This window comes from Coregonus clupeaformis, chromosome 8 (genome assembly GCF_020615455.1).
Source record: "Coregonus clupeaformis isolate EN_2021a chromosome 8, ASM2061545v1, whole genome shotgun sequence".
NCBI lineage: Eukaryota > Metazoa > Chordata > Actinopteri > Salmoniformes > Salmonidae > Coregonus > Coregonus clupeaformis.
The window spans coordinates 36,737,010-36,759,994 of record NC_059199.1 but is presented as its reverse complement, the minus strand read 5'-3'; the positions used below and the strand labels follow the sequence as shown (position 1 = coordinate 36,759,994).

Sequence of the window (22,985 nt, the reverse complement as noted above, 5' to 3'; positions counted from 1 at the left end):
TATCAAGAAGCTGATTAAATAGCATGATCATTACACAGGTGCACCTTGTGCTTGGGACAATAAAAGGCCACTCTAGAATGTGCAGATTTGTCACACAACAAAATGCCACAGATGTCTCAAGTTTTGAGGGAGCATGCAATTGGCATGCTGACTGCAGGAATGTCCACCAGAGCGGTTGCCAGAGAACTGAATGTACATTTCTCTACCATAAACTGCCTCCAATGTTGTTTTAGAGAATTTGGCAGTACGTCCAATCGGCCTTACAACTGCAGACCACGTGTATGGCATTGTGTGGGTGAGTGGTTTGCTGATGTCAACGTTGTGAACAGAGTGCCCCATGGTGGCGGTGGGGTTATGGTATGGGCAGACATAAGCTACGGACAACGAACACAATTGCATTTTATCGATGGCAATTTGAATGCACAGAGATACCGTGATGAGATCCTGAGGTCCATTGTCGTGCCATTCATCCGCCACAATCACCTCATGTTTCAGCATGATAATGCACGGCCCCACGTTGCAAGGATCTGTACACAATTCCTGGAAGCTGAAAATGTCCTAGTTCTTCCATGGCCTGCATACTCACCAGACATGTCACCCATTGAGAATGTTTGGGACGCTCTTGATCAACGTGTACGACGGCGTGTTCCAGTTCCCGCCAATATCCAGCAACTTCGTCCAGCCATTGAAGAGGAGTGGGACAACATTCTACAGGCCACAATCAACAGCCTGATCAACTCTATGCGAAGTAGATGTGTCGTGCTGCACGAGGTATCTGTGACCAACAGATGCATATCTGTATTCCCAGTCATGTGAAATCCATAGATTAGGGCCTAATTTATTTATTTCAATTGAGTGATTTCCTTATATGAACTGTAACTCAATAAAATCTTTGAAATTGTTGCATGTTGTTGTAAGGTAATGTCTACACCTGTTGTATTCGGCGCATGTGGCAAATACAATTTGATTTGATTTGATTTGATGTTGCGTTTATATTTTTGTTTAGTGTATCTCTGCCTGTTCCAACCTTTACCAGGAATGAATATTTTTTGAAGTTTTTCTTGGGTAAACCCTATCACTGGATTACTGTCATTGTTGTTGAGCACCCCTCCTATGTATTTTGTTTACTGAAGCACAGAGGCCTACCTGAACTCATAACTCCATGACTTGTTGGCTATTTTGCTTCCCCATCCTGTAATAGCCTACTTGTTGTTATACACCAAACTAAGAAATGCTAACAATCCAATGACTGTAAACATAGCCTATTGTGTATTTATGTTGATAGTGCTGGTGAAAGTTGTCAGGTGGGCTAGTTCGTGGTTTTAATTTCTCAACCGGCAGTGACGTCAGCCCGTCAATTGTACGCACAGTGCGCAAGCAGGTAGGGGCCACTGCAGGACACTGCTAATATTCTCCCGAAACGATGTGTCAACCACCGGACAGAGGATAAACACGAAGCTAAACCACGAGACAGGCCAGGCGCACCACTTAGACTATTTGAACATTACTGTCATGATTGGGGAAACGTAAGCTAAGCTAGGAGGCTGTTCGCAAGTGGTTTGCACTGCAGAAGAAGAGGATACATGAGCTGAATGGATAACCATGGCAACAGCAGCAGCAGCAGCAGGAGAAGCGTTGAGCAGCAGTTTACAACAGCGATATAAACACTGAACACAGACAAGGAAGGCATCATACATCCGCAGAACGGAAAGGCAAAGGTCGATGCAGGTTGTGAAGCCAAAGCCTTGTGGATATTAATTAGACATTATTGGACTCTGGGTATTGCGTGGGGATTCGCAGCGCATCAGTGAGCAAGGTAAGGGGTTACATTGTACTATAGCTATCCTCACTGTCCATCAAAGTGCAGTGAGACAGACCGAGAATATAACGGGCCGGTTGTTGCTTGCTGCTGTATTGTGAAACGGAGAATGTTTTGACAAGATTGTAACAGACCCGGCCGCTAAATTGTTGTCAAAGCGCCCGCTCATAATTTCGTTACGGTTAAAAGGTTGACAAGTCTATAATAGCAGCATCACTAAAATACCAACAGTAGAACGTTGTGTCTGCTACGCACGCACTGACACACACACACCGACACACACATTCACACACACACACACACACACACACACACACACACACACACACACACACACACACACACACACACACACACAAACACACACACACACACACACACACACACAAACACACACACACACACACACACACACACACACACAGAGCAAATCATTTTATGGAAAACGTTTGGCAAAAACCATAGCTGCTTTATCATTTGAAATAGTTTGAGTGTTGATTTAGTGTGTTTTATCTAACCACAACTGACAGGACTTAGATGGACTGACAGCTACACAATTCAGACATCAGTCATTTTAAGTACTAGGCAAAACAAAGCAGCTAGTTTAAAAGTGGCACCTGGTGTATGGCAAGCCCTCTTACCCACGGTGTATGCAGAATCCTAGCAAGAATCACTATGACCTATGTTGCTATCACATGGGTGATTCTATGCTAGTAGCCTATGTTGGGTTATACATAAGATAATATACGTTTAAAAAGAGATGAGGTTAAAAAGTAACAGACTTCAGAGATTTCCATGTCAGTGATGGTATTCAAGTGCAGTGGATTCCTACTAACCTATTTCTATGACTGAAGGTCTGCTTAGCGGAGGGCAGGTGCTTTGTCTGCAGCACACTGCATGCAGCTGTGCGCTTGGTGAACAGTCTACTCTCCTAGCACCTCAGCAGACCCACACAGCAGATTCCTGAAGTTGTAAAACTAGGATTTTCCAGCTGACTTCAACCCACCCAGGTCAATCCGCTCCGGGCAAAATGTAGTCAGACCACAGGGGACCTTTGTGTGGAGACACATTGATGCTTCGCACAGTCTGCTGTTAGACATCTTATTCCACCACGCTCAACCCTCCAACCACTGTACCAACAGCCACAACTACTGTACCAACAGCCACAACCACTGTACCAACAGCCACAGCCACTGTACCAACAGCCACAACCACTGTACCAACAGCCACAACCACTGTACCAACAGCACACAGGTCACACTAATGTTATGTTCCTCGTCTAGTTGGATGCCTTGAGGTGAATTGCTATGATATATTATATTAGAACCTTTGGATAAATACGAGATCATGTTATCAGCACAGAACGTAACTGCAAGTTCAGTAAGTCACTGCAACCCCCCACCCACTCTCCACCCTTTCTCAAATGTATGTGTGACTGTGATCTAAACAAAATATTTCTACAGTAGCTAATGTCCTTAGAAGAACTTGGCCCAGAGTTCACTATCACATGATTTACATAATCCTCTCTCTCCGTTACACAGTCAGTCAGTCTCTCTCTGTATCACATCTGTTCACTTCAGCTCCTTTCCTTACTAGGTGCTTTATTCATAAGGATGGTGGCTTTTAAAGGAGCACTCCACCCCAAAACTATATTTTGGTATTTGTTTCATTAGTCCATTGTTGATATAGTCCCAATATGCAAAATACATCATACGGGGATCATTTTGAAAGTTACATATCTTGAAAACTTGAGTACTGACAAGCAAAACATTTTGGGACTATGTCAACAAAGGACTATTGAAACAAATACCGAAAGATAGTTTTGGGGTGGAGTGCTCCTTTAAGAAGCAGGTAGTTCATACATCACATATAGCCTAGTCCCAGACGGTGCATGGAGAGACAGATTAGTGTACTACTCCATTATAGTCCTACTGGGATTCTTGGAACTCAGCAATACATTTAGGCTAATGGGTCTTAAAACCAAGAAAATAGCTATTTCATTTATTGTGTGGCATATAAGGATACCAGTGTGCTGGAGTGTCTTTTCTGTGGGATGATGTTGTTTTATTCCAGTATGTTGTATTTATTCGTAGGGATGGTGTCTTTGCCTTTCATTGTGGTCTGCTCCGTGAGATGAGGGTTCATTATGTGGTGAATATGTGAGATTAATTTCCTGTCATGTGACGATGGCGTGTAAACATTTAACCGGTTGTCATGGCACTGTGACTGTGCTATGATTACACCTACGCTTGGCCCGTTGTCTCAGTTATGCCTCTCCAAATACTCACTCCAAATATAGGCTAGTATCTACAGTAGGCTGCTACTCTGAATAATGTCCCCCTCTGATCCTGAGATACACTATATATACAAAGGTATGTGGGCACCCCTTCAAATTAGTGGATTCGGCTATTTCAGCCACAACCGTTGCTGACAGGTGTATAAAATCGAGCACACAGCCATGCAATCTCCATAGAAAAACCTTGCAGTAGAATGGCCTTACTGAAGAGCTCAGTGACTTTCAGCGTGGCACCGTCATAGGATGCCAACTTTCCAACAAGTCAGTTCGTCAAATTTCTGCCCTGCTAGGGCTGCCCCGGTCAACTGTAAGTGCTGTTATTGTGAAGTCAACGTCTAGGAGCAACAATGGCTCAGCCGCGAAGTGGTAGGCCACACAAGCACACAGAACGGGACCGCCGAGTGCTGAGGCGCGTAGCTCTTAAAAATCGTCTGTCCTCGTTTGCAACACTCACTACCGGGTTCCAAACTGCCTCTGGACGCAACTTCAGCACAAGAACTGTTCGTCGGGAGCTTCATGAAATGGGTTTCCATGGCTGAGCAGCCACACACAAGCCTAAGCGTCAGCTGGAGTGGTGTAAAGCTCTCCGCCATTGAACTCTAGGGCAGTGGAAATGTGTTCTCTGGAGGGATGAATCACGCTTCACCATCTGGCAGTCTGACGGATTAATCTGGGTTTGGCGGTTGCCAGGAGAACGCTATCTGCCCAAATGCATATTGCCAACTGTAAAGTTTGGTGGAGGAGGAATAATGGTCTGGGGCTGTTTTTCATGGATCGGGCTAGGCCCCTTAGTTCCAGTGAAGGAAAATCTTAACGCTACAGCATACTATTACATTCTAGACGATTCTGTGCTTCCAACTTTGTGGTACCAGTTTGGGGAAGGCCCTTTCCTGTTCCAGCATGACAATGCCCCCGTGCACAAAGCGAAGTCCATACAGAAATGGTTTGTTGAGATCGGTGTGGAAGAACTTGACTGGCCTGCACAGAGCCCTGATCTCAACCCCATTGAACACCTTTGGGATGAATTGGAACGCCGACTGCGAGACAGGCCTAATCGCCCAACATCAATGCCCGACCTCACTAATGCTCTTGTGGCTGAATGGAAGCAAGTCCCCGTAGCAATGTTCCAACATCTAGTGGAAAGCCTTCCCAGAAGAGTGGAGGCTGTTAAAGCAGCAAAGGGGGGACCAACTCCATTTTAATGCCCATGATTTTAGAATGAGATGTTCGACGAGCTTTTGGTCATGTAGTGTATGTGGTTATACTGTGATGTCAGAAGTAGAAACAGAGACGGTAGCCTACCTGCAGACTCTGCAGTCTCAGCATTGTGGTGAAAAATAACATTTGAATCAATGTTTTCAGTGCGGACGTTCTTTTTTTCTAGACTATTTCAGGTCTACCAACTACTCGTAGGCTTATGTACAAATATTACGAGTGTGCTGGGTTTTGTCCTTATTTCAGTTACTAAAATGCCAGTAGTGTAACCTGTAATAGCCTCATAGAGCCCCAGACTCAGTAGTGTAACAGCACTCAGCATTAAATAGTCATCTGAAAGAGTGTCTGTAACCCAAGCAGGTGGCACTTTGTCATGATTAGAGTTTAATGATTTTTTACCAGCTAGCTCATCAGAACGGCAGGATATGGCCACAAGCAGCAGCACATTAGATGGCCTATTGTAATTGGACTTCAGAGCATCCCCATCAGCTACTAGCATGGTAAATGATGAAGAGCATATTATACTGGACAACAATTTGCAGGTCCTAGTATTCTGTCTAGGCTTCATCTGTTTTAGCACTTGAATTACAGTGTAAGTGAAGGTCATCATCATCATCGACATCATCATCATCATCATCATCATCGACATCATTATCATCATCGACATCATCATCATCATCATCGACATCATTATCATCATCGACATCATCATCAGCGCAAGCAGACGAGCTCAGTAGAAATAAGGAAATGATTGTAGACATGTAATACCCTTGAAACTGTTTGTGTGTGTGGAGCACAAGGATCCTATCAAAGTTCTATGTAATTCTATGGTGTGTAGCGATGGTGCCTTTGACCTATTTAATCGCCCTAAAATGTCATTAATTTATTGATCAATTTCTGCCGAGGTTGATCATCAGGGGAGAGAATGCAGCCTACGCCATATACAGTACCATATACAGTGTGTGTGTGTGTGAGAGAGAGAGAGAGAGAGAGAGAGAGAGAGAGAGAGAGAGAGAGAGAGAGAGAGAGAGAGAGAGAGAGAGAGAGAGAGAGAGAGAGCGAGAGAGTGAGAGAGAGAGCGAGCGAGCGAGAGAGAGAGAGAGAGAGAGAGAGAGAGAGAGAGAGAGAGAGAGAGAGAGAGAGATGGAGAGATGGAGAGGAGAGAGAGAGAGAGAGAGAGAGAGAGAGAGAGAGAGAGAGAGAGAGATGGAGAGAGAGAGAGAGAGAGAGAGAGAGAGAGAGAGAGAGAGAGATTGAATGATATACAACCTCCTGTGTTTCTGTAAGGCACACAGTGTTCAGTCCCAGCTGTAGCCTGTATGTCCCAGACAGAGTGAGGAAAATGCAGAGCTCCTGCTTTTGACTCAATGAGATACAGCTGACAACAGCTGACTAGACCTGAGCCTTGAGAAAAAGACTTAACCAAATAAATTACGCATTTTCCATTGTGTTATACACGATTAGAAAAAAAGGTGCTATCTAGAACCTAAAAGGGTTCTTCGGCTGTCCTCATAGGAGAACCCTTTGAGGAACCCTTTTTGGTTCCAGGTTGAGCCCTTTAGGGTTCCATGTAGGACCCTTTCCACAGAGGGTTCTACATGGAACCCAAAAGGGTTCTACGTGGACCCAAAAAGGGTTCTACATGGAACCAAAAAGGGTGCTCCTATGGGGACAGCCAAATAACCCTTTCAGAACCCTTTTTTCTAAGTGTAGCTAACTAAACAGCAACACACTGCCACAGAGCCCAGAGGCTACAATACAACACTGATGTACAATACATCATTCTTTACACAGCAGCACAATATCCTCCACATCCTCTCACTCCACCAACTGTCCGAGGATGCTGGGTCAAGGCTCTGTGTCAGGACAGGTCACTGTTAATATGGCCCACGGACTGGCACAGCACAAACCTCAGCACCCTATCATAACCTTTATTAAAGTAGCCAGTTTCGGCAGGGGAGTGTGTGTGTGCATGTGTGTCTGTGCACGCGAGTGTGTGTGTGCACGTGTGTGTGTGTGTGTCTGCCTGCCCCCTCACATGTCAATGTGACAGAAAAAGTCATGTCAGCAGAAGGCAGCAATGCTGTGTCACATATCTCTTCCCTCCCTTTAGGTGGTTTTCATCAGCAGCGGGATAATGGATCACACAGTACAGTAGGAGGCTTTGTTATTGTGTTTCCCAGGCTCTCTGCCTTCTAAATAGAGAATAATCTTCTAGGCCTGGGGTTCTGAATCTGAATCACATAAAAAAGTTTGAAAGGCAAAGTTACTTTTTCACTGAGAAAATACAGACAAATTGTTTTGTTCTTTTATAACACTAATCTGCATACTGTAATTTCTATGCATAAACATTTTAATTATAGTGGCAATAAGGACGTTTTAATGCTCTTTACGACACTTTAGGATTTGGCATAATGGGGACAACATGTTACGTATTGTTGTTATACACTCTTCTAGCTTCAAAGACACATCAAAACAAAGGGATCACAGATAAAAACATGATCATTCGACCCCTTACCGGGGACAAATAGCTTTTTGCATGGTTTCCGATTGTTTTTGGAAGTAGATTTTAATGCAGATCACATAGCGAATGCGATGCAGAATGTTTTATATAATTGTTTTGCTTAGTTTACTGATAGATTATGTCCTACAGGCGTGGCTAAACTTTAGTTGATGGGTCCTCATTGGTCCATATGTATGGCTCAGTTGGTAGAGATAGCATTGAGCTTGTATCTGGATAAGAGCGTCTGCTAAATGACTAAAATGTAAATGTAACGTCAGGGTTGTGGGTTCGGTTCCCGTGGCCACCCTTACTTAAAATGTACACTACCGGTCAAAAGTTTTAGAATAGCAGAGTTTTGAGAATACCAAGAGTGTGCAAAGCTGTCATCAAAGCAAAGGGTGGCTATTTGAAGAATCTCAAATATAAAATATATTTTGATTTGTTTAACACTTTTTTGGTTACTACATGATTCCATATGTGTTATTTCATAGTTTTGAATTCTTCACTATTATTCTACAATGTAGAAAATAGTAAAACATAAAGGAAAACCCTTGAATGAGTAGGTGTTCTAAAACGTTTGACCGGTAGTGTATGCACGCATAACTGTAAGTCGCTTTGGATAAAAGAGTTTGCTAAATGGCATATATTTTTAATTTATGTATGGTAGAGTTATTAAATGGGGATCAAACAAGCTGAATAGATCAACTGTTTAATAACTGTGACTCGTTAGTAGAAGTTTATCATGTCAGCCTCTTAATCAAAACAGAGACAGGAAACACAACAGCAACTATGATACTGTAATAATGCATCGCAATAACAATCTTACCCATGCTATTGCTAACTACTGTTACTACTGTCACGATAAAAGGCACTCAAGAGAATGATGTCAGAATTGAGAAGAAGGCTAGATTTATTTCTAAAAGACCAATATGTCAAAGTAAATGTGTCAAAGAGCACAGTCTACAACATGATGTCATTATGATTAGAAAACACATTAAGGAGGGAATGGGAAAGACAGTTAGATTGTGAGTCAACACTTTCACATGTACAGCAGGAGCCGTCCCATCAATTTACAACCTTTTTCTAAAACTTCATCCCGGGTGTCTCTCTCTTCATTAATCTCAATGTTCCATGCTGAGGTTGTGTGCAGTCTGGTGACTGTTGACTCTGTGAATAGCTTCCTGGGACGTGGAAGGATCAAGGTAAACGCTTCCTGAATGACTCATTGTTTGTCTAATTAGAAACCATGGTGGAGGAGTGTGTGTGTGTGTGTGCGTGTGAGTGTGTGAGTGTGTGAAGAGGAGCTTCTATATCCAGTCTGGGGTTTCCTCCCTAAATGCCAGTGTGCTTCTCACTGTGAGGCCTCCGAAGGTCAACTGAGTCACACAATCTCTACAGTGAAGAAGACAAATGACTGTGTTCAATGATTAGATGATAAATGTCATGGTTTGATTTGATTTGGATTCCTTATGAATGCCTTTTCTTTGTTATTTTGTGAAAGGATGCTTACTTGGCCATGAATTCACTGATGAATCATGAAGGTACTGCTGCCTTTGTCACTGCAATCATAACACAATGGGTGTAGTGCAATAGAGCTTTTTCCAGTGTGTTCCTCACACTGCAATACAGTGTGTGTCTATTGTGACAACATTTTGACCCCTTGGGTCTTTCTCAGGTCTTGAAATACTGTATGTAACTGTAAATAACGGCACCTTATAACTGTAAATAACTGCACCTTATAACTGTGAATAACTGCACCTTATAACTGTAAATAACTGCACCTTATAACTGTGAATAACTGCACCTTATAACTGTAAATAACTGCACCTTATAACTGTAAATAACTGCACCTTATAACTGTAAATAACTGCACCTTATAACTGTGAATAACTGCACCTTATAACTCTGAATAACTGCACCTTATAACTGTAAATAACTGCACCTTATAACTGTGAATAACTGCACCTTATAACTGTGAATAACTGCACCTTATAACTGTAAATAACTGCACCTTATAACTGTAGATAACTGCACCTTATAACTGTAAATAACTGCACCTTATATTGATTGATATACTATATTTTCTCTCTGCAGGGGATGACCTGGTACATATCATGTCTGAAGTACAGGGAACGTTGGAGTTTTCTGTAGAGCTGCACAAGTTTCACAATGTGGATCTCTTCCAGAGAGGGTGAGTGTAACGGAGGTGGACCGGTGAATCACACTCCTGTGATGAGTAACCTTGCCAAGTGACCTGAAGACTTGGGTCAGCTCCCCGGGCTAATTGTTAGGCTTTAGTTCAGAGGGCTAACACATTCCTGTGGCATGTAGGAGACTTGGGTTCAAACCACAGTCTGACAGTCTCCATCTGTATCTCTGGCTGCCTCATAGTTAATATTCATACCCACTGCAGTCTTAATGATAACGATAAAACTGACAGTTATGATTTAGAAAAGGGTAATCTTTATGCCGTACGGCAGGATGTGTCTGAGGACAGATATGGGCCCTGGTAGTGCGCTACATAGGGAATAGGGTGCTATCTGGGACACAGATACGATGTAGAATAGGGTCATCTTCATCCAATACAGATACAGTGTATCTGCTGAGAGATTATAACCTGGCATCTGGCTAGCCTCTGGGTTGTGACTCTGGCTGACTGAAAGGCCAGCTTTACCCAGATAAGATTTTCCTGGCTCCAAATAGGACGGGTGGGGGACAGGGGGGGGGGGCTAAAGCTTTTTCATGATATAATCCTTAGCTAAGCCTGAGTGCACTAATATTTGAGTTTTTATGGATGGCCATGTCTGCCATGTTTCTGCTCCAAACAGCATCAAGGAGGGAGTAGGTCTGTACGTTTTATATACTTGTACGTTTTATTCAAACCCTATAGAAGAGTTATTGCATTAAACAAAAGTCTTTGATGTTTTGAACCAGTAGATGGTGATAAGAGCAGCGCAGGCCTTCTAGTTGAGCTTAATGAATGGTGAATTAGTCGCTTCTAACATTGCTCTTAATGTTATAATCTGGTTTGATTGATAATCCTGGCTGTAGTTTCTAGGAGCATGTCTCCATTCGAAGTCCATTTGAAGAAGTATTGATTAGTCTGTACTGGTTGCCAATACATCCCCAGTGTGTGATACCCAGAATGCACTCTGCCAACCAGGAACCATCTGTTTATTACGTTCTAACTAGCAGCAGGTACAACGCCACAATGAATGCATGTTTCCACTGTTGTTTGTATTTGAAATGTGTTCAAATATCATAATGAGGCAGTGCATGATATCAAGACAGACTACAGGTATATTGAATATCGTATCCACATCCCCGTTCTCTCTGTTATCTTTTTTTCCACAGTACACTCTGACTCTAACCATAACGGGCCTTACAATGCGTTTCGTACAGTTGCGCTGTCACCTGCTTAAAGCTTTTTTTCGAACGATGACTCAACCCTTATTTATTAATCAACCTTCAAAACCTTTTCCACTGTCACGCCTCCATCTTCCAGAGGTGGTCACTCGCTAAAACCCCGATGATGCCAGGTCTGTGCTCACAGCTAGAATCTGGTCTCTTCCATCGCCGATGGGTCTCAGGGGACCCAATGCTTTTACACAGAACCACATCCATTCACACAACATTAAAGTGACCACTGAAGATGCGCGTTTCACTGCACTTTTCATACCCATATCTTTTTGACGGGGGAATGCTGTATGTCAGCATTTGCAGGATGATAATAGTATATTACATGTTCTATATTTAAACATTGATTTACCAGGTAAGTTGACTGAGAACACATTCTCATTTACAGCAACGACCTCGGGAATAGTTACTGGGAGAATGGGAGGGGGGGTTAATTTAGCCAGGACACTGGGGTTAACACCCCTACTCTTACGATAAGTACCATGTATGCAAGAGACAATTACAAATGATAGTATTAGGGATGTAATATCACTTTTATCAGCTATTGTACAGAGCTCTACTACTGTTGAACTTCAAGCACAGACAGCAGCAGACTCCACAGAATGGATGTGCATTATTATGAGTAATGTATTATTTATTGCCATTTGATCCTGTCCTTTTTAATAATTAAGGTACATTTGTACAATTCCTTACCAGTTGTGTTTAACAGGACAATACTAGCCCCGGGGCTGATGCAATGGAATGCAGCTATTTTTTCAATTCGGAACATTTGTTTCATATGCAGTAGTATGTGTGTGGTATGTGTAGTGATGTGTCGTACAGCTATGTACAGTTGAAGTCGGAAGTTTACATACACCTTAGCCAAATACATTTAAACGCAGTTTTTCACAATTCCTGACATTTAATCCTAGTAAAAATTCCCTGTCTTAGGTCAGTTAGGATCACCACTTTATTTTAAGAATGTGAAAGGTCAGAATAATAGTAGAGAGATTTATTTCAGCTTTTATTTATTTCATCACATTCCCAGTGGGTCAGAAGTTTACATACACTCAATTAGTATTTGGTGGCATTGCCTTTAAATTGTTTAACTTGGGTCAAACGTTTCGGGTAGCCTTCCACAAGCTTCCCGCAATAAGTTGGGTGACTTTTGGCCCATTCCTCCTGACAGAGCTGGTGTAACTGAGTCAGGTTTGTAGGCCTCCTTGCTCGCACACACTTTTTCAGTTCTGCCCACACATTTTCAATAGGATTGAGGTCAGGGCTTTGTGATGGCCACTCCAATACCTTGACTTTGTTGTCCTAAAGCCATTTTGCCACAACGTTGGAAGTATGCTTGTCCATTTGGAAGATCCATTTGCGACAAAGCTTTAACTTCCTGACTGATGTCTTGAGATGTTGCTTCAATATATCCACATAATTTTCCTTCCTCATGATGCCATCTATTTTGTGAAGTGCACCAGTCCCTCCTGCAGCAAAGCACCCCCACAGCATGATGCTGCCACCCCCCTTTTTCCTCCAAACATAACAATGATCATTATGGCCAAACAGTTCTATTTTTGTTTCATCAGACCAGAGGACATTTCTCCAAAAAGTACAATTTTGTCCCCATGTGCAGTTGCAAACCGTAGTCTGGTTTTTTCATGGCGGTTTTGGAGCAGTGGCTTCTTCCTTGCTGAGCAGCCTTTCAGGTTATGTCGATATAGGACTCGTTTTACTGTGGATATAGATACTTTTGTACCTGTTTCCTCCAGCATCTTCACAAGGTCCTTTGCGGTTGTTCTGGGATTGATTTGCACTTTTCGCACCAAAGTACGTTAATCTCTAGGAGACAGAACGCGTCTCCTTCCTGAGCGGTATGACGGCTGCATGGTCCCATGGTGTTTATACTTGCGTACTATTGTTTGTACAGATGAACGTGGTACCTTCAGCCGTTTGGAAATTGCTCCCAAGGATGAACCAGACTTGTGGAGGTCTACAACATTTATATAATCATTCACAGTTTCTGTTGCTGCAGAATTATTTTCCCTCTGTAGCAAACTGGCTCAAATTAAGACCATACATCTGTGTAATAACTGAAGGTATTGTATTGTTTTCTCCCTCCAGATTCTACCAGGTCCGAGCAGCGCTGAAGGTCTCTCCCCGTGTACCACACAGGTTGATAGCAACAACACCAGGGAATACAGGTAATGAATTATCCCTTCTCTCATTGTGTTTTATCTCAATAACGCTGGGTAGTTTTAATGCATAGTTTGAACTCTGAAGCAGCAGTATGTTTTCCATTTGCTATAGATTGGGCCATGAGTTTTTGGGCCCTAGTTACAGACCACAGGTTCTTTCCAGGTCATGCTGAAAGATACCATAGATGCCATAGAACCGTTTCTGGAGTTTTACAGAGACTAATTCCCACACTTATAGTATGAATCTCACTGATTCCAGCAATGGGTAGGTAGCCAAGACCCACACCAGCTTGTAGCATACCGAGAGTTATATACTGGTAGTTTGAGTTCATGCATAACTTGCCAGTGGTTGGGACACTGTCTGTATCTATGCAGCATGTTAGGTCAGGGACTCTGGTGATTTGAGTGTGAGAGGATCATGCGTGTCTGACAGAGAGAATGTTCTGGTTACCAGCCTAATACATGATTACGATCATCTTCTGTGATCCACATTCTTTGGACAGTTTCCTTTGATGTTTCTGAAAACAGTAATCTTTCACAATGTCTCCTTTTTATAGTGTGTGGCCACTGAAACTATAGTGAATGGGAACAGTAGAGTGTTGGTAGTATGCTGTGTTGGAGACTTGTTCTTGACTGTTATCAGGGGGCTCAGGCCAGGGATTCTGTGTTGAAAGATACTGTATGTTGAGTTTTGTTTTACAGTCACTCTCTGGAATCTGAAACGTTTTGGAGGAATTCAGTCTGTACCACATGCTAACTGTTTGTATGGCCCATATTATTCATGTTTCTGAGGTGTTATGCCATCTGGTTAGGCCTCATACAACAGGCCACCATTAGCACTTAACTATGGGGTGCTTCAGTGTTGCATAATGTGCAGGAATCTAAGACAGCCATGAAAACTGCCCATCTTTGTCTTAGAAATGTGAAACTAAAAGGTTTATTGAACATCATTGTGTTAACTAATTATTTAAACATTGCAAGTGCCTCAGCTGGCTTTAAATGTCCATTAATTTGAGTTTTAGACTATGCATGTTCTGTACCAGAGAAACTAGTCCCTCTCTTTCTCAGAAGATAGTCCCACAGAAAGAGAAGTGACAAAGTTACCAGTTCCTGCCTGTTTTACATTTTCTCAAACAATCAGTTTAGGGGTGTGAAAGTATTCACAATAATTTTGTTATAACATGACAGAGTTATATGGCAGATTTAAAACAAAATACATGTACAGTACCAGTCAAAAGTTTGGACACACCTACGCATTCAAGGGTTTTTCTTTATTTTTACTATTTTCTGTGAAGCTGGTTGAGAGAATGCCAAGAGTGTGCAAAGCTGTCATCAAGGCAAAGGGTGGCAATTTGAAGAATCTCAAATATAAAATATATTTTGATTTGTTTAACACTTTTTTTGGTTACTACATGATTCCATATGTGTTATTTCATAGTTTTGATGTCTTCACTATTATTCTAAAAAATTGTAAAAATAAAGAAAACCCCTTGAATGAGTAGGTGTGTCCAATCTTTTGACTGGTAGTGTATGTTGAGAGAACAGAGGAAAGCTGTCCTTGGACATGTCAACAGAGAAGTAACAGCGTGTTACTTCTAGCTACCAGCTTCCTCTCATGTTCTCTGTTTAATCAAATCAAATCAAATCAAATTGTATTTGTCACATGCGCCGAATACAACAGGTGTAGACCTTACAGAGAAATGCTTACTTACAAGCCCTTTTGGGGGGTAGATCAGCTTAATATTGCAGATAGATTGTAACTTCCATCAATGTAATTGTCTGCATCACTTCTATACACATATACATACATATATATATATACACATACACATACACACATACATACACATATACATATACATATACACACATACACACACACATACATACATACATACATACATACATACATACATACATACACATACATATCCTTTAAAATATATATATATATATATATATTACCCTTTATTACTTTCCAACACCGCCACACTTTCCCCACTTGGAGTAAACTAGTGAACAACAACGCCTAGGCCTCTACTTCCAGCCCATACCCACTATCTACATGTTATGGACACAGTCAATTTTATAGTAATTACATTTTGTTTGTTCTTTCTCCTGAACTTCTTCTACTCTCAACCTCTCCGATCATTTTCATGATGTCCATCCGGTTTGCTTCTATATGCCATATCAAATTGTATTTGTCACATGCGCCGAATACAACAGTGAAATGCTTACTTACAAGCCCTTAACCAACAATGCAGTTTTAAGAAAGAATACCCCCACCCCCCCCCCCAAAAAAATACAATATAAAATAAAATAATACGAAATAAAAGTAACAAATAATTAAAGAGCAGCAGTAAAAATAACAATAGCCTAATAGTAATAAGCCTTCTTGTTATTGGTGGAGAGTGTTTTCTCTCTGTGAGGAAATGTGGAAATCAGGCTGATAAATCTAGCTTAAAATGCATGATGTAATTTCTCCCTTTGTGTTGCATTACAACTACAATTGTGTTGACTTCAGTGGCCATTCCTAAATGTTAGTGTTGAGAATATATTTTCTAGATACGCATGACTGTTCCAATAGACTGGGCCGACACACACTGTCATTGTACTGTACTGTAGTCCCATCAGCATTAGCAGACAGATCTGGTCCTCTGGATAACCAGGAAGACCCAGGCATATTATCTGATTTGCTGTAATAAAAAATCTATTTATAGTTCATTATGATTGGAACAGGACGCAGGGAACAGTGTGGGCGCGCCTGCGTGACTGTGTTGTGTTCCTTCTTTGACAAGGGCATGCATGGTTGCGGCTGCAAAACCCATTTGTTGTCTGACCCTGACATTGAATGTGACACTCAGGCATTTATTTAGCCAGCCACCTGTTCCTATCCTCCTACTGACTCAGTAATAATCTGGATGTGACTCTGACCTATGTAGGGAAGGCAGGGAGGTATTGATCAGGTCAATGAGGCCTTTTGTATGGAGGAGCTTCACATGTTGCTGTGCAGTATAAAATAGCATAGGATTTTACTCTATCAGTTTGTGACCAAAAGTATGTGAATGAACATCTCATTCCAAAATCATGGGCATTAATATGGAGTTAGCCCCCCCTTTGCTGCTATAACAGCCTCCCCTCTTCTGGGAAGGCTTTCCACTAGATGCTGGAACATTGCTACGGGGACTTGCTTCCATTCAGCCACAAGAGCATTAGTGAGGTCGGGCATTGATGTTGGGCGATTAGGCCTGGCTCGCAGTCGGCGTTCCAATTCATCCCAGAGGTGTTCGATGGGGTTGAGGTCAGGGCTCTGTGCAGGCCAGTCAAGTTCTTCCACACTGATCTTGACAACCCATTTCTGTATGGACCTTGCTATGTGCACAGGGGCGTTGTTATGCTGAAACAGGAAAGGGCCTTCCCCAAACTGTTGCCACAAAGTTGGAAGCACAGAATAGTCTAGAATGTCATTGGATTCTGTAGCGTTAAGATTCCCTTCACTGGAGCCAAGGGGCCTAGCCCGAACCATGAAAAACAGCCCCAGACCATTATTTATCCTCCACCAAACTTTACAGTTGGCACTATGCATTTGGGCAGGTAGTGTTCACCTGGTATCGTGTAGCTCAGTTGGTAGAGCATGGCGCTTGCAACGCCAGGGTTGTGGGTTCGTTTCCCACGGGGGGCCAGTATGAAAAAATTTATGCACTCACTAACTGTAAGTCGCTCTGGATAAGAGCGTCTGCTAAATGACTAAAATGTAAATGTATCTGCCAAACCCAGATTTGTCCGTCAGACTGCCAGATGGTGAAGCGTGATTCATCACTCCAGAGAATGCATTTTCACTGCTCCAGAGTCCAATGGCGGCGAGCTTTACACCACTCCAGCTGACGCTTGGTATTGTGCATTGTGATCTTAGACTTGTGTGTGGCTGCTCGGCCATGGAAACCCATTTCATGAAGCTCCCGACGAACAGTTATTGTGCTGACGTTGCTTCCAGAGGAAGTTTGGAACTCGGTAGTGAGTGTTGCAACCGAGGACAGCCGATTTTTACGCGCTACGTGCTTCAGAATGGCGGTCCCATTCTGTGAGCTTGTGTGGCCTAACACTTCGCGGCTGAGCGGTTGTTGCTCCTAGATGTTTCTACTTCACAATAACAGCAGTTAATCGGGGCAGCCCTAACAGGGCAGAAATTTGATTAATTGACATGTTGGAAAGGTGGCATCCTATGACGGTGCCACGTTGAAAGTCACTGAGCTCTTCAGTAAGGCCATTCTACTGCCAATGTTTGTCTATGGAGATTGCATGGCTGTGGGCTCGATTTTATACACCTGTCAGCAACGGGTGTGGCTGAAATAGCCAAATCCACAATGTGCACATTCAGCAATAATAGTTTGTACTTATTATCTCTGCACTGCCATACAATAACATCTACAAATCATTTGCTGTAGTGCAGAATATTCATGTAGCCTAGACCGCAGTATCAGGATTGCCTGCACACACACAGTACAGCATTGCCATAGTATCTGTACACAGTGAGTGTCACTAGCTACATTGCAGCAATGCACTGTACAGTAGCATTATGTATCCATATTCTAATTGGAGGACTTAGCCGCAGCCCTCTTCCCCATCTCCGTCCCCTCTCCTGCACTCCTCCTCTACAAGGTCACGTATTACGACTATAAGCCTCAAAGACAGACAGGGCTACCAGCCATAAATTCACCAGCCAATGATACGCTCCGCTCCGGCCAGCCAGGAGAAAGACATTTATCAACCACAGAGACTTGGGAAATAATCCACCCACCGTACTGTGAGAGATTAAAGGGTTGTGTGCTTGACATTTCAATTGTTTGGTGCCCTTCAGACAAGGTGTGAAGGATTGTCTCACTTCTGAACCCCAGACATTTAATGACTATTATTCATATAGAAAAACATTGTGGTTTGTTAAGTCAGGATGGTGTTATATGAATTAGTTTAGCATTTACTGTTCTGCTGCCTCCTTACTGTAGCTTAACTCTAAAGGTATTATGTCACACAAACAGTAAGAGAATAGCTGAGAGAGAGAGAGAGAGAGAGAGAGAGAGAGAGAGAGAGAGAGAGAGAGAGAGAGAGAGAGAGAGAGAGAGGAAAGTGAGCTAGAGAGAGAGAAAAAGAGAGAGTGAGGAGGAAAAACATACACAAACAACAAGTGTACAGTTAAAATTGGCAAAAAACACACATATTTCTTTCCACAGGGCCATGGGGTTAGACAGGGATGCAGCTTAAGCCCCACCCTCTTCAACATATATATCAACGAATTGGCGAGGGCACTAGAACAGTCTGCAGCACCAGCCTCACCCTACTAGAATCTGAAGTCAAATGTCTACTGTTTGCTGATAATCTGGTGCTTCTGTCCCCAACCAAGGAGGGCCTACAGCAGCACCTAGATCTTCTGCACAGATTCTGTCAGACCTGGGCCCTGAGAGTAAATCTCAGTAAGACAAAAATAATGGTGTTCCAAAAAAGGTCCAGTTGCCAGGACCACAAATACAAATTCCATCTAGACATTTTTGCCCTAGAGCACACAAACAACTATACATACCTCGGCCTAAACATCAGCGCCACAGGTAACTTCCACAAAGCTGTGAATGATCTGAGAGACATGGCAAGAAGGGCCTTCTATGCCATCAAAAGGAACATAAAATTCGACATACCAATTAGGATCTGGCTAAAAATACTTGAATCAGTTATAGAACCCATTGTCCTTTATGGTTGTGAGGTCTGGCGTCCGCTCACCAACCAATAATTCACAAAATGGGACAAACACCAAATTGAGACTCTGCATGCAGAATTCTGCAAGAATATCCTCAGTGTACAACGTAAAACACCAAATAATGCATTCAGAGCAGAATTAGGCTGATACCCACTAATTATCAAAATCCAGAAAAGAGCCGTTAAATTCTACAACCACCTAAAAGGAAGTGATTCCCAAACCTTCCATAACAAAGCCATCAGCTACAGAGTCCCATAAGCAAGCTGGTCCTGTGGCTCTGTTCACAAACACAAACAAACCCCACAGAGCCCCAGGACAGCAACACAATTAGACCCAACCAAATCATGAGAAAACAAAAAGATAATACTTGACACATTGGAAAGAATTAACAAAAAAACTGAGCAAACTAGAATGCTATTTGGCCCTAAACAGAGAGTACAAAGTGGCAGAATACTTGACCACTGTGACTGACCCAAACTTAAGGAAATCTTTGACTATGTACAGACTCAGTGAGCATAGCCTTGTTATTGAGAAAGGCCGCCATAGGCAGACCTGGCTCTCAAGAGAAGACAGGCTATGTGCACACTGCCCCCAAAATGAGGTGGAAACTGAGCTGCACTTCCTAACTTCCTGCCAAATGTATGACCATATTAGAGACACATATTTCCCTCAGATTACACAGACACACAAAGAATTTGAAACCAATCCAATTTTGATAAACTCACAGAAGCAAGATTTGTGACCTGTTGCCACAAGAAAAGGGCAACCAGTGAAGAACAAACACCATTGTAAATTTATTTTCCCTTTCGTACTTTAACTATTTGCACATAATATGACATTTGAAATGTCTTTATTCTTTTGGAACCTTTGTGAGTGCAATGTTTACTGTACATTTTTTATTTTTTATTTCACTTTTGTTTATTATCTATTTCACTTGCGTTGGCAAGGTAAACATATGTTTCCCATGCCAATAAAGCCCTTAAATTGAATTGAATTGAATTGAATTGAATTGAATTGAATTGAATTGAGAGAGAGAGAGAGAGAGAGAGAGAGAGAGAGAGAGAGAGAGAGAGAGAGAGAGAGAGAGAGAGAGAGAGAGAGAGAGAGAGAGAGATGAGAGAGAGAGAGAGAGAGCGAGAGAGAGCGAGAGAGAGAGAGAGAGAGAGAGAGAGAGAGAGAGAGAGAAGAGCTGAGAGAGAGAGAAATTAGAGAGAGGAGAGAGAGAGGAGAGAGAGAAAAGAGAGAGAGAGAGAGAGAGAGAGAGAGAGAGAGAGATAATTATTGTATGTGCAGAGTGGTACAGTGGTTGAAGGCTTAAAGTTGGAAGTATCTCCTTTGTATTGCTGTAGAATATTGATGCTTTGGTTGCAAACATACTGTATATCTGTACTCTTATTACTCATAACTAATTGCATCCCTTTAAATCACAGTGAAGCCTCTTTAGTGCCTTGCCAGTTCTGCTCACTGTCTCCCTCTGCCCCCTCCCTGTAGAGCAGAACTAGAGATGCCATGTTTTTAGATGAGCCTGGAGTACTGAGCATTCACCCTCATTACAACTCTGTTGACAAACTGACCCTTCATCTGTAATAGCCAGGCTATGATTGGTTTGAAATTAAATGACTGTATTTCCACTAGCAGTAGGACATCATGCTGCCAAAACACAGCAGCCACACTGCCTTTCACTAAATTTAGTACAAAATCTGACACTCATGCTGGTTGAAGTGACTGTTCTTTCTGGAGAGGGCTGCTGAGAGAGGGAGAGAAGGGGAGAACAGAGAGAAGAGACAGAGAAACAGAGGGATGGGGTGGGGGGGGGGGGTGCTTCCTTCAAATGCCTATCACAGCTGCACATCCAGCAGCCAGCTGGACATCTACTCTACAGAAACAAGCAGAAAACAGCACTGACTATATAGAGATTTATTGGAAAACCATTTATTTTTATACCCAGAAAAATGTCAGATTATATATAATCCATTCAGCACTGCTTCTGAGTCTCAATTATGTGGAGAGAAAGTTTGAAAGCAAATTCTCTGCAATTCTACACATTTCATAATTGGGTGGAGAATTTATTTTGCAGTTTTAAAGCTAATTTCCTGCAATTCTACACATTTTGCCATGAGATGGAGAGAAGCCTTTGCCATTTTAAAGCTAATTTCCTGCAATTCTACACATTTTGCCATGGCTTATACCAGGTTCATATGATATCTGAGTGAGAGTAACTAACAAAATCAATGTGGGCTCCCAGGAGGTCAGGGCCCCTGCGCTTGCCTGGTCAGTAATTCAGCCATGATTACTACAAGGTTTAGATAGCTGGCTAGACTAACTTACGTAGCAATCTATAAAAGGTTAACTGACATGGGCTAATTGAGTGAGTGTCAATTACTGACATAACAAGAGAAAAACTGCTGATGCACTACCAAATTTCTACTATTCTAACTGTCAATAATAAGTTGAGACCCCAACTGACTTCCAAAAAATACATGCAAAAATAGACAGACAGACAAGTTATAATTTTTTGGTCGGGGGCCCCCTAGCTGCTGCCAGGCCCTGCGCGCAGCACGTAGTCTGCCTATAGGCAGAGGCAGCACTGATGGTGATTATAATGATGATGATGATGATGACGATGAAGATACTGCTGACGATGATGCTCTCTCCCCTCCCTCCCCCCCAGGTGACTGTAGTTTCAGCTCTGCGGGGGTCCATGATGGGATCCATGAGGACACTACAGTGTTCAGCCGGATCTTCCAGATCCTCTACCGAAACCAAGAGGTCAACGTCAATGACCGCATGCTCTTCAAGGTCCACCTGCTGCTGGACGGGGAGAGGGTGAGTCACACACACACACACACACACACACACACACACACACACACACACACACACACACACACACACACACACACACACACACACACACACACACACACACACACACAAGCTCAATTTAACCACTTAAAAAGTTTATTTCCCAAATGCTATATCAACCAATTTTTCACATTTGTGTTTTTTCATCAGAAATGATTGCTTATTGGTACCTTCATGTGTGTGCAAAAATATTACTGTTCTCAGATTTTTTATTAAGCGATTTTAGATGTGTATGAAAATCTATTGTTTAGCTGGAATGGAATGTTTGTATATAAGATGAATGCACTTACTGTATTGACTGAAATGTCAAATGTAGATGTTTTACATACAGATCACATATTACTGTATTGAATAAAAACAAAATAAAAAATAAATATATATTGATGTCACAAATGTATAATTTGTACAGTTCTTTATTAAAAATTAGTTATTTGTTACATTTGAATGTGTAAAACCTAGCAGTACTACTTATTTCTCTGAGAGTGAGGCGGATATATAATATTTAGCAAAAAAACATGATCATTTGTCTCTCTGAAATGAAACCATCAGGTGATAGATTTTAAACAAATATGTCTGTCATTTAATAACCCCATGCCATGATTAGAAAGTGAAAAAACTCATCACTTTCATAATTTCTTTAAACAAAAGCTAATTTACCAACATTTCTGAAAATGGATATATAGCGTTTTGGAATAAAACTCTTCACTTGTTGGATCTGAAAGTGATTTGCTTGTGGTGCAGACTGAGCAGTATGGGTGAGACAGACTGAGGAAGCTTGTGGAGATGCCAGACAGCTCTATTGATGAAGTGTCATATAGTTCCACCCTGAGCATGACCCCCCAAAAATCTAATGTTTCTGCTTTTCTTGTGGAGTCAGACAGAGCCACAGGGTAAGATTCATCAGCTGTGACAGACAGACAGAGAGAGAGAGAGAGAGAGAGAGAGAG

At 42.1% G+C, this 22,985-nt stretch overlaps 1 protein-coding gene across 1 annotated transcript in view; it reads left to right on the top strand.

Moving 5' to 3' along the window:
- Nucleotides 1-1,392: 1,392 nt before the first annotated feature.
- Nucleotides 1,393-22,985, top strand: part of LOC121571953 (protein FAM135B-like) — a 59,951-nt gene continuing 38,358 nt past the window's right edge. Inside the window, exons 1-4 of the mRNA XM_041883757.1 lie at nucleotides 1,393-1,816; nucleotides 9,928-10,024; nucleotides 13,354-13,433; nucleotides 21,845-21,999. Coding sequence (XP_041739691.1) covers nucleotides 9,948-10,024; nucleotides 13,354-13,433; nucleotides 21,845-21,999 — 312 coding nt within the window. The 5' untranslated portion in view covers nucleotides 1,393-1,816; nucleotides 9,928-9,947. The remainder of the gene's footprint in view (nucleotides 1,817-9,927; nucleotides 10,025-13,353; nucleotides 13,434-21,844; nucleotides 22,000-22,985) is intronic.